At 38.4% G+C, this 13507-nt stretch overlaps 1 protein-coding gene across 4 annotated transcripts in view; it reads right to left on the reverse strand.

The window, feature by feature from the left end:
- The window catches only part of RCBTB2 (RCC1 and BTB domain containing protein 2), a 53737-nt gene that overhangs the window by 28476 nt on the left and 11754 nt on the right, over window positions 1–13507 (reverse strand). For all 4 annotated transcript variants that reach the window (XM_056562112.1, XM_056562111.1, XM_056562109.1 and 1 more), the window contains 4 exons: window positions 12324–12479; window positions 11142–11292; window positions 10305–10471; window positions 9739–9897 (listed from right to left, as the gene is read on the reverse strand). In XM_056562112.1, coding sequence (XP_056418087.1) covers window positions 9739–9897; window positions 10305–10471; window positions 11142–11292; window positions 12324–12446 — 600 coding nt within the window. In that variant the 5' untranslated portion in view covers window positions 12447–12479. The remainder of the gene's footprint in view (window positions 1–9738; window positions 9898–10304; window positions 10472–11141; window positions 11293–12323; window positions 12480–13507) is intronic.

Here is a 13507-nt window from a genome sequence, read left to right on the forward strand (position 1 = left end):
TGGATATATCCATGCCATATCTCTCTCTTCAGGTGGATATATACATGAACATATGTATCATATATAATATTGTTTTGGATTATAGATAGATTTGTTATGGATATATGTTTGAGATTTGTGATTAATAATAAAACTGAATGTTGGATTTCTACATGTATTTATGTGGAGGGGGGGGGGGTACCTGTAATTCAAGATAGAGGTGGAGAATATGGCTTTAGTGTGCTTCTGTGTAGTGGCGAGTATGGATAGGATAATATTGAGAAATGTGATTTGAGAGGTATATAATGGGTCACTTTGGAAAATATAGGAGGTAGAGGGTATTCTATGAGGTCAAATATGCGTATGTACATGATGATAGGTATTATGGTTATGATGATAGATATTCGGTATTATAGTTAATGAGGATAAGTATACAGATGCATTCCTTTAAATTACAGCAAGTATAATGGGTCACTAAGTTCACTGTATGAGGTGGAGTATGTTAACTCTACTCATACCACCCCATATATACCTATACCACTTTATATATATTTATACAATCTTATATCTACTCAAACTACTTTATATTTCTACTCATACCACCGTATATATACACATATTGCCTTATATATACTCATACCACCGCATAGTACCTTATATCGACTCATACCACCTTACATTTACTCGTACTACTTCAAATCTACTCACACTACCTTATACCACCTTATATCTAGTTATACCATCTATATTTACACATACCATCTTATATGCACTCAGACCACCTTATATCCACTCATATCACTTTATCTCTTTTCATACCATCCTATATTTACTTATAACACTTTACATCTGCTTATACCACCTTATATCCACTCATATCACTTTATATCTAGTCATACCATTTTAGATGTTTTCATACCACCTTATATCTACTTATACCACCCTATATTTACTTAAACCCCTTTACATCTGCTTATACCACCTTATATCTACTCATATCACCTTGTATCCATTCATGATGATGTGTATAGAGTGGCGTTGGTAATGAGGTTAAGTGCATATGTGAAAACCGTTAAATAAGAGTAAGGATAGTGTGGATAAGCCAAGTTACTTATTAAGCAGGGGTGTGAAAATTTAATTAAAAAAACTACATGTCCACGGGACTAAAACGGAGCAAAATCTACTTGTCCCTCATGACGATCCACTTGTTCAGACCAATTTTTCACTTTAACACTAATTTTTTTCCTCCTCGCCCTATAATAGCCATAACTAATATAACTAGCTGAGTACCTGACGTTGCCCGGTTTTTCCTTCCTAATCCTTGTTGGGGAGGAAAATAAACAGAGGAGGAAGCTTTTGACTTCATATCCCGTCCTCTTATATTGTTGTTATATCCTGATCTCCTATCCCGTCATCGTATCCCGACCTCCTATCCAGACCTCCTATCCCGTCCTCATATCTCGACCTCCGATCCCGGTCCGTAATAGGTGTACCAGTTATTGAAATATCTCCAGCCGTACAGAAGTTATGTGGTAACATACATTTCCTGGGATTTTAAACAAAAACCCCGACCATCACAAATGGGGGTAGTTAAGGGTTAAATTAACTATCCTATAGATTTATTTTTATTATGTTTACATGTTTTTATATAGGAAAAGGGGGCGATTTGAACTTTTAACATGGAAGGGGTTAATGTGCATCTTAAATTTTTATTTTATTTTATTTTTTTTTACACTTTATTATTAGACTTTTAGGGTATGTTCACACTGAGGAATTGGGGCGGAAATCAAGCAGATATTGTTACTTTTCCACAAGAACTCAGATTTTGCGCGGAATTCCACACATGGAAATGAAAATTTCAAGCGGAGGAGGAGGAGTATAATATATATATTATCCTCTTTTTTTTCCCATGCGGAAATTCCGCACCAATTCTGCGCAAATTCCGCGTGGAAATGATTCTGACTGGAAAAAAAATTAACATTGATCTCTATGGGAGTAAGACGCTGATTCCACATGAAAGAAAGAACATGTTCTTTCTTCAAGCGGAAGAGACTTCCTCGTCAGAATTCTGCTTGAGGAAATTCCTCAGTGTGAACTGAGGGGCAGAAATTCTGCACAACTCTATGGGGATTTTCACTGCTGAATGAATTGGAGAGGAAAAAGCGAGCAGAATTACTCGTGGAAATTCCTCTCCAATTCCTCAGTGTGAACATACCCTTAGGAGGAATCATTAGATTACGTATACAGATAAATAGAGTTCTATTGAACTCCACTGATCTGTGCACTCTGCGATCCATTGATAGAACCTAGTCCAGCCAGGATCTATCAATGCCAGAGCCAAAGACACCAGGGAAGCAGAGGTAAGCCCTATGGCTATCTCTATAGTGGATCTCTCCAAATGGGAAGGAAAAGGGAAGGAAAAAATTCACCTGCTCGGCGATAGGAATTCCACATCCCTGTTAAGTGTATAGTTCTTGCTATATTTGTGTTATATGGTGCACTATTATGTGGATGGTTTTTCATTAGGAGTATATATATAGTGCCTTTAATACCCATTACTTATTGCCTTTATACATAATGAATATTATTATATAGCCTAATGGGTATAATATTGTATGATATAAATGAGGGCAGTACGAGTATGCATGGGACAATTTATACATAGATATAGATGAAGGATGTGAGAGCCAAGAACGCAAACAGCACCTAAGATGTTTAAGTATGTAATGTACAGGTGCATTGGGGAAATAATGTGCAGGTGCTGATATTAATGTGAGAACTGAAAGCACAGCGCATGGCGCATGCGCTGAAGGATGGTCTGTGATCGGGGATTCTAGTGAGTGAGATGAGGGGTGCGCATGCGTGTGATTATTGAGCTAGAATGGACGTGAACTAAGATTACCTGGAAGTATTAGCAGATGCTTCTGGCGTCCTAGCGTGCTGGGATGAATGACTATGGACCACCAGGTATTCCCTCCTGATGCATATTAACTTGATTAAAATGTATTTATAAAGCAGGAATTGTGAAATATGGCACAACACCCAAGGAAGTTGCCGACAGGCAACGGAACGAATGGGTTCAGGGGGGGTACCTGCAAGGTTATTCTCCATCTGCTGTCCGTAGCCCGCTTTTCCAGTGTTTGCGCCTATTGATTGCATACAGGTTGTATCTATATTCATTGTCCACAGGTTGACTATTTGAATACCTTATCTGAGGAGAGCTGTTTCCATGTTATTTATACCGTTATGTAATTTTGTGGCTATCTGATTAGGGCTAGCGGGACGAGTGCAATAGACAGATTGTTATCTAGCAGGTGCCCCGGGAGTGGTCTCCCCCCTCTTTGAGGGGGGTCCCCACCTGTTCTGTGGGGCCTTCGGGCCTTTTTAGATGTTGTTAAGTGTTTTATTTTCTGCTATATCACTATGTTTGAATTGTAATAAAATATACTTTTTATTATACACAAATAGTGGGTGTGCGCAGGGTACCAAACTGTGACTGTGCCAGACTGTGCCCTCCATGTGATGCCGGAGGCCAGGAAGGGACCGGGGGCCATGTGCAATGGTGGCTGTGGAGTTTGGACTCCACTGCAGCTCCATTTACTATAAAGAAGGGGGACGAAGTTCATACTCCCCCAGACATCTTCAGTCAGCTAAAGGCCGTGCTGCAACACCAAGCTGAAATAGCAAGACTGGCAGGGGCAAGTGGGGGACCCAGACCCAGGGTACTACCGCCAGGCGCTGACCATTGGCGAGAAGGGGTTGACGGCCCATACTCTATGCACCGTGCCCCTTTGTCGTATGTGGGCGATTAGCTAGCACCATGCTCCTGTCACCCAACCTAGAAATATAACAACGGGATAAAACTAACTATACAGCCCTAGCTACAAAATAATAAAAGAAAAAAAGACCAGGTCTGGAGAGCTCCAGATATGTGTCTGCCTACTACTGACAATAAGCTAAAACTGATTAGCTCAGTGCCTGTGGGTGGGTATATCCTGCTGGGAGGAGCAGATTTCTTTTTTTGCCTAGTGTCAGCAGCATAATACCCATGGTCTCTGTGTCCCCCAATTAGGTGACAGAGAAATTCTTTTTTCCCCCCTTTTTTGTGTTTATTTATTTATTTTTTTTGACAGACGTAACTTTTTTATTTTTCGCCAGATGCCATCGAGGGCATATTTTTTTTTGCGTGATGAGCTGTACTTTTTATTTATATTTTTGCGATACCTGCTACCTTTTGATCTTTTTTATTCCGCTATTTGCAGCAAAATTTGGCCAATTTTGCGCTTTTTTTGTTCTCTTTTTTTAATTATTATTTTTTTTTTACGGCGTTCACCGTGAGGGATAATTTACATTATAGCTTTATAGTACATGTCATTACGGACATGGCAATACTTAGTACATATATGATTTGTATTTCTTTTTTTATGATAATACAGGGCTTTTATTGAGAAAGGGGCATTTTTTTTTATTTATTTGTTTAACACTTATTGAAGCTTATTATTTTTTACAGGTTATACTATGCTGCAATACATTTGTACTGCAGCACAGTATGACCTAATGAGCTGCATACACTACAGCCTGTGCGATCCAGCCTGTGCGTTCACGCCGTACGGTGAACGGCTTGAACGTAAAATTTTTTTTTTTTTTAAAGTCCAAATTTGCTACTTTTTTTTTATACATTTTATTTAAAAAAATTATAAAAATGTATTAAAAGTTTTTTATATGCAAATGTGGTATCAAAAAAAAGTACATATGGTGAAAAAAATTAGTCGCTTATACAGAAAAATAAAAAGTTAGAGGTCATCAAAATAAAGGGATTATAAACGTACTAATTTGGTTAAAAAGTTTGTGATTTTTTTTAAGCACAACAATAATATAAAAGTATGTTATCATGGGTATCATTTTAAATCGTATTGACCCTCAGAATAAAGAACACACGTAATTTTTACCGTAAATTGTACGGCGTGAAAACGAAACCTTCCAATATTAGCAAAATTGCGTTTTTCTTTTTAATTTCCCTATTAAATAGTGTTTTTTGGTTGCGCCATACATTTTATGATATAATGAGTTATGTCATTACAGAGGACAACTGGTCGCGCAAAAAACAAGCCCTCATACTAGTCTGTGGATGAAAATATAAAAGACTTATGATTTTTAGAAGGCGAGGAGGAAAAAATGAAAACCTAAAAATTTAATTGTCTGAGTCCTTAAGGCCAAAATGGGCTGAGTCCTTAAGGGGTTAAACTAGTAGTGGATCCTGCTGGACACCCAGTCAGAGGCTATAAGCCCAGCACAGATGAGTATGAGAAGCGTGTTAGAGTCCCATAGGAAGTGAGGCCACCTACCCGTGGTGGATGGTGGACACGTTCTAATCAAAAAGTGCACTAAGAGCCTTATATTTTTTGAACAAGAGTGCTGACGCAACCTTTTTGTATATTATACTACATGTGGTTTTTTTTGCTGTTCTGGCACCATAGGGGCTTCCTAAAGGTGACATGCCCCCCAAAAACCATTTGTCGCTCCTTCCCTTCTGAGCCCTCCGAACACTTTACATAGACATAGGAGGTATGTCCTTACTCGAGAAAAATTGGGTTTCAAATACAAATAAAAATTTTCGCCTTTTTACCCCTTGCAAAAATAAAAAAAATTGGGTCAAACGAACATGCGAATTCCTGTGAAACACCTAAAGGGTTAAAACACTTACTGAATGTAATTTTGAATACTTTGGGGGGTGTAGTTTTTATAATGGGGTCTTTTTTGGGGTATTTGAAGACCCTTCAAATCCACTTCAAAACTGAACTGGTCACTAAAAAATAGCGAGTTTGAAAATTTTGTGAAAAATGTGAAAATTGCTGCTCAACTTTGAAGCCCTCTGGTGTCTTCCCAAAGTAAAAACTTATAAATTTTATGATGCAAACATAAAGTAGACATATTGTATATGTGAACCAAAATTTTTTTATTTGGAATATCCATTTTCCTTACAAGCAGAGAGCTTCAAAGTTAGAAAAATGCAAATTTTACAATTTTTTCATCAAATTTTGGGATTTTTCACCAAGAAAGGATGCAAGTTACCACAAAAATTTACCACCATGTTAAAGTAGAATATGTCACGAAAAAACATTCTCAGAATCAGAATGATTAGGAAAAGCATTCCAGAGTTATTAATGTTTAAAGTGACAGTGGTCAGAATTGCAAAAAATGGCCGAGTCCTTAAGATGAAAAAGGGCTAATTCCTTAAGGGGTTAATCATACTATCAGAGAGGGGTTGGTAAATTTGGCGCACATAAGAGAAAAAAAATAAAAAATCACTCCAGAACACCATTTTGTATGAATCCTCCTCTCCTCTGCGACTTTTTGCACAAAAAGTCCCAGTTGGGGCAAAAATAAATAAATAAAAAAAGTGTGACTTATTGAAAGTGCTTTCCAAAAGGTAGTTTTGTAAGCCATTACTAAACAACCTAAAATGCTGCCTCACAAAATAGCTGAACTATATACCCCACACACATAATAAATATATACGGGGTATTATATATATATATATATATATATATATATATATATATATATATATATATATATACTGTGTATGTGTGTGTGTGTGTGTGTGTGTGTGTGTGTGTATATATATATATTATATATATATATATATATTACCCCGTATATATTTATTATGTGTGTGGGGTATATAGTTCAGCTATTTTGTGAGGCAGCATTTTAGGTTGTTTAGTAATGGCTTACAAAACTACCTTTTGGAAAGCACTTTCAAAAAGTCACACTTTTTTTATTTATTTATTTTTGCCCCAACTGGGACTTTTTGTGCAAAAAGTCGCAGAGGAGAGGAGGATTCATACAAAATGGTGTTCTGGAGTGATTTTTTATTTTTTTTCTCTTATGTGCGCCAAATTTACCAACCCCTCTCTGATAGTATGATAGTATTTACCAACCCCTCTACATACACACACAGTATATTATATATACACACACACACAGAGATAATATATATATCTATTTCTATATATCATGACAAAAGACAGATTCCCTAACCCTTAAAAAAAAAACATATCCCCCAATAAATGGAAGAATATCCAACATACATATCTCACAGATGTAGTATCGGCACAGAGGACTATACAATGGTTACTCGAATAATCACCAATAATATAATGCACAAAAAATAATAAGCATTTATCGGGGTATAACACGCACTGGCCTATAACACGCACCCTCTTATTTACCCAAATATCCTTATTAAAATAAGGGTGCGTGTAAATGCGGCCACAATCTTGTAACTGCAGCGGCTTCTGCGGGGCCAGAGTCCCGCCGCCCGATTTCCATGTCCCTCCCCATCCCTGGCCTTCATATCAACCTCTCCTGGGGGAAGTGCTCCTGCGGCATCCTGCGCTGTCACTGTGTGCTGCGTACTGAAGAGTGATGTTGCATTGAGGACGTCCTGCAGGAGCGCCCACAGGACAGGCAAATATGAAAGCAGGGGATGGGAAGGGACATGGCAATCGGGCGGCGGGGGGACTCTGGCCCTGCAGAAGCCGCTGCAGTTACATGGATTTAAAGCAGCCGCTTTAAATCATGGAACCGCAGCCACTGCTGCAAGGGCTAGAAAGAGTTTATTGGCGTATAACACGCATATAGACTTTTAGCTTAAAAAATGCGTGTAATATGCTGATAAATACGGTATTTAATAAATTATAACATAACTACCTGTAGTCTACGTCCTCTGTGCAATATGGGGACCCCACCTTGACGTACGTTTCGTGGATGACCACTTTGTCAGGACGAATCTGTCTTTGTCATGTTGTTTATAGTAATTTTTCAATAAAAGGTTTACTATTTTTGTAATAGGTGGCATTTAGTTCAGTTATTTTGCGAGGTAGCATTGTAGGTTTAGTATCTTGTCATTTGTGCTGCCTCATTCAGCACAATTGTCCAATAGAAGACCAGTAGTATGTTGTTGTTCGTTTTGTAAGCCAGGTCTTGGCTGGTGTAGATTTGTGGTGTTTTAAAGGGGTTTGCAACTTTTTGTGTGACATTCGCACTTGATAAATCTGTTACCACTGTGAAAATTTAGTAAGATTGTTGGCAAGTTTTGCTTACTGTAAAAAGTCGCAAATAAAAGTGCTTAGGCACACATGCAACATTTCAAGTGCCCAGTGTTGGCAAACAAAAACAAAAAATCTCTAAAAAGGCAATGATAAATCTCCCCCATTTTTGCTGGAAATGAGTAAGCAAAGACTAGTGAGGGGCCAGGGAGCTGTCAGCATGGGGTGGGGGGGGGGGGATCTAAAGATATCTGAACTGACTGAAAAAACCCTACGAACAGCATAAAGAGATTATAGATGCCCCATTTCTATAAAAAAAAAAAATGTATCAAATTACTTTTTAATAATTTATATGACATAAAATGCGCATCCTGTGTGACATCTATTTTTTTACAGTAAGTCTGCATTTTATTTTCATGTTCGTTATTTGTACTTTGACACTTGTAGCTGAAATCTGTTCAGCAGCACATGTCAAATTCTTCAACCATGTTTAGTAAGTAGTTGTGAAACTGTGCCCTTCTGTACTCTTACATGAAACGCAGATTAGAGGAGGAAACAGTGACAATAAGACAGAAACACAAGGATCAGTGAAGTGTGTTTCTACCTTGTGGCACAGTGGCTGCTGGAACCATAGAAAATATAAATTTTATTTAAAATAAATATATACGAAAAAATATCTACAGCCTTGTGCTAGAATAGAAAAAAAGAAGTCAAGGCCTCAGCATAACAAATGTTAAAGACTTTCCGAATGATTGGTAGTATGGTGCAGTTTAGTAAGTACGTACATAAGCAGGTAGTACATACAGAATGAATAAAGACAGCTGGACTTCTACATGTAGTTACCACCTCACCTATTCCCAACCTGTGCCATTTGCTGCCATATTATGAGACAACACCACAGCAGTCCAAAGAATGGGCACAGTGTTCACTACTTCGTTGCTGTAAAAAGGATTTGTGGGTGAACACTTGCTGATTGGTTCCTTCACATGAACTTTGGGGATCCTAAAAGTACATAAGATTTCTAGCAAATAAAAATTTTTTTTTTTTAAAAGCAGCGTGAACAACCTTTAAAAGCCACACTTACTAGGTTAAAGACCTTTAAAACAGGGCGATTAACAGCCCAACAGAACAATTATTGCAATTGTATTGTAAAAGACCCAGAGATCAGCGACAAAAAAAGCAAACGCTCATTCATTGGCTAATTGCTGGAATAGTGCAGAACCATAAAGCAATGTGGGTCAGCTGCACATCTCCATCCATAAACAAAGGACGTGTGCCTGACAGTGATGTAAGTGAAGGGCTGCACGAATGATCCGACAATAGTTCACGAGGCTTTGCACTGAAAATAACTGAGCGCTGATCTACTATATTGGTGCTTGTATTGGCAGGGGTTTGCCTGTCTAAGGCTAGGTTCACACGGTGGAATTTCTGTGATTCTGCTCTGCAAAACCGGCCACAGATTTTTAGCAATTTTGCATAATTTGGGCAGAATTTACACAGAATTTCTGAGCTGAAGTTTTCCAGCAGATTCTGTGTGAACATAGCCTAAAAAGTACATTAGTTTGTAGCTAAAGGCGCATTATGACTGTCCTTCTACAGATATTTACTCTAAAACTAAACGCTAAGAATTCTTTATAAAACTTCAGATATTGCTAAAGACAAAAAGTAGAGGATAGCAAATAATAGTGCTAACAACTTCTCTTACCTCCCCATTGTCCACTATAGCCATGGAGCTCATCTGACCACAAGCAATGCAAACGACAATCTTATTTTGCAGACAGCTGGTTACTCTTCTAGGAATCGGTTGATTTGCTGTAGATCCAGATCCAACTTGCCCAGAATTATTATATCCCCAAGCATACACCTTAATAAAGAAATCTTTTATTACAGAAATGGAAGAATATTTAGACACCCTCTGTTACTATATTTTTTTTTTTTTGGGGGGGGGGGGGTTGTCCTGTGGTCACTCTGAGGGGGAGAAATAAAATAGCAGTAACCTATAAGGTTAGAGACACTCAGGTGGGTGTGAACAGTTATTGAAATTTATGTTCTGTTATTAGGAAATATGGCTAAATGTCCTAAATGTCAAAAATCCTTTGATTATGACCCAATTGTGAATGCTGCACAAATGGTTCAGAGCATCTCCAAAACAGCAGGTCTTGTGAAGTATTCCTGGTATGCAATGATTACCAACTAGAAAACGTGGTCCTTTAACACATAAGGTGCTGAAAATAAATTCCTGCAGGGTGTTGTGCCAGAAAACAATCTTACCTCTCCATCAGATGTAGACACCATAGAATGATGGGAACCACAAGCCACACTCACAACCTTCTTGTTCACCAAGTTGGTGGACACTTGACATGGAATTAAAGCTTGACTAGTAGACCCATTGCCCAACTGGCTGTAGGCGTTGTGACCCCAGCTATATACTTCTCCATCTGCAAATACATAAAGCTTGATACATTATCAGTAGTTACAAAACATTTAGGTCTCATGTTTCACCTAACAACACTACTGGTTTCTCTTGTTCTGGTCAATGCATGACATCTATTTTCTGTACCAAAAATCAGGAGTAAAGTCTTAAATACCAAAATAACAATTTCATGTACTGTACAAAGATTATATATGAATAACGTACAGTGACTACTATATGGATATAATGGTTATAAAGGGGATTGCCACCATAGACAACATTGTCCATGTCCAGGATGGCGGATAAGTGTCTGATAACAGCAGGTCTGACTTCTGGGACCCAATTTCGAGAAAGGCATTCCCAAATATCTTGTCTAAATAGAGTGGCAGTGTGCATACTTCGCTCAATTGGAGCATTGAAGATAGCCAAGTGTCTTATTTGTATGTCACACTGCCACTCCATTCAGAACGGATCTTTCGGAGTTGAGAATGGGTCCCAGAAGTCAGACACACTGTGATAGGACACATCCTTTATACTGTGGATTGGCAATGGTGTCCATGGTGGCAAAATCCCCTTGATTCAAGAACACTGCACCTTACAGTATGTAGGAAATTCTAACTCTCCCAGAATGCAGTTCATGCAGAAAGTTATTAGACTCTTTATCTATATGATGATTTTATTTCTTCTATTCCTACCTGAGGTTATAACCACAACATGAGGGCCGCTCCCGCAGCTCAGACTGGCTATCTTCTTCCCTGAGAGAATATTAAGACACCTAGGTTCAATTATACTCAGCGTATCTCCTGTTCCTAAACAGCCACTGCTGTTTGTACCCATCACAAAAACCTGTAAAAGGAAATTAAACATATATATATATTTTTTTTTTAAGTTGAAATAACTTAGGTAATGTTCACAGGAAAAAGTATCAGTAGCTATGACAACAGTATTTTGGGCTGTTTTACAGCTGATTATACTAACAAAATTATATTTGCCAATGATGATAATATATATATATATATATATATATATATATATATATATATATATATATATATATATATATATATATATATATATATATATATATATCGATATATATATATAGCACACACAGATTTTGAAGCGCTGTACACTCAAATTGGTCCCTGTCCCCACTGGAGCTCACAATCTAAGGGTGCATTCACACCACGTTTTTGCAGAATCCAGATCCCGTGCTGCACCCCATTCATTTGAATGTTGGACAGAGTCAGATAGTGACTCCAGATGGCTTATTTTTGCCCTGCCATAGTTTTTAGTTCCGCAATAAAACTTATACAATTCAAAAATGAGTGGACAAGTTTTATTGCTGGACTAAAAACAGTCAGACCATGGCTTTTCAGTCCGACAACAAAACCGGATACGATCCAAAAATAAGCCAGCCAGAGTCACTATCTGACTCTGTCCGGCTCATTCAAGTGAATTGGGGGTGGTTCTGGAGGGGATACAGCAGCGGACAGTTTTTAAAATTCTCCCAGAGATTCTGGCTGCAGTTTTGGAAAAACATGGTGTGAATGCACCCTATCCTCACCTATCAGTATGTTTTGGAGCAGTGGTTTCAACGGTTGCAAAACTCCAACTCCCAGCATTCCCAGACAGCCAGTTTATATGCCCAGTAGTAGAAATTTACTAAGACTAGTAGGTCTGCCATGAGCTAGACAAGTGTTTCCCAACCAGCATGCCTCCAGCTGTTCCTAAAACGACAACTCCCAGCATGCCTGGACAGCCAACGCACAAAAGGTTAGGAAACTAAGGTAGCCAGTAGAAATAATTCATGAAACATTTAAATCAGGGCTTTTCAAATCTCAGACTGGAAAATAAAAATCACGTAGCTACTTTACCTCATCATTTTTTGTGATATATAACACTTCATTTCCAGAACCAAACACACAAGCCTTTCTTATGAACTTCAGATCTTCTTGAGGGCATAGTGCAAATATCGGCCATTTTCCAACATCTACCATTGTCAGTGCACGTGGAAATTATAACCGCACAACCTGAAGAAAAAAAAAAAAACAAGTAAATCACTTTGTTTAAAATTGAAAGCTTATGATCATGCTCCCCTAAAGAGATTTTCTTGTAAAATGCCAGGGTTTGCTGCTATACATCTGCCTAAAAACCTATATACGACGTAGATCTAACTTTATCCAGACTAAGGCTAAGTTTCTACTTTGTTTTTTGCCCTGCGTTTTTTGGTTTAAAAAATAAAAATAAAAAATTGGTTGGGTACCAAAAAAAAAAAAAAAATAAAATAAAAAAAATTAAAAAAAGATGCCGTAGTGATGGAAATTTTTTATTTTTTTTTTACAACATTTTTTTTATAACAAAAAGGAGATTTTTTTATGCTTACCGTAAAATCTTTCTCGAAGGATCCATTGGGGGACTCAAACCATGGGTGTATGCTGCTGTCACTAGGAGGCTCATATGGCAACAAGAGAAGTCGGCTCCTCCCAGCAGGGTATACCCGCTCACAGGCACCTGAGGTAATCAGTTTTAGTCCCAGAGCAATAGGAGAAGACCGACAGGTCAAGAGAAAACCACAAACTGTCCGAGCAATCAGAAGAAAAGGCAACTGAACAGGCCTTTGGACAGATAACTGAAATAGGAACACCAGAAAAAGGGGGGGAGCTGTGTCCCCCAATGGATCCTTCGAGAAAGATTTTACGGTAAGCATAAAAAAAAAAAATCTCCTTTTCTCTATCGGCTCCATTGGGGGACACAGACCATGGGACGTACCAAAGCCGTCCCTTGGGTGGGTGAGGAATCAGACAGGTGGACAGTTGGACCACCGCCGTCTGCAACATCTTACAGCCCAGAGTAGCATCAACTGATGCGTATGTATGAATCTGGTAGTACCTTGAGAAAGTGTATAAAGACGACCAAGCGGACGCTTTACAGAACTGCAAGGCCAAAGCCACGTAGCGGAGGGCCCAGGATGTCCCGAAAATCGGGTGGAATGAGCCAAACCCCTGAAGGGTGGGATCCACCGAAAAATGGTGGTCGTAGAAGCAGGTTGTCCTATACA

This window comes from Hyla sarda, chromosome 2, assembly GCF_029499605.1.
Source record: "Hyla sarda isolate aHylSar1 chromosome 2, aHylSar1.hap1, whole genome shotgun sequence".
Classification (NCBI taxonomy): domain Eukaryota; kingdom Metazoa; phylum Chordata; class Amphibia; order Anura; family Hylidae; genus Hyla; species Hyla sarda.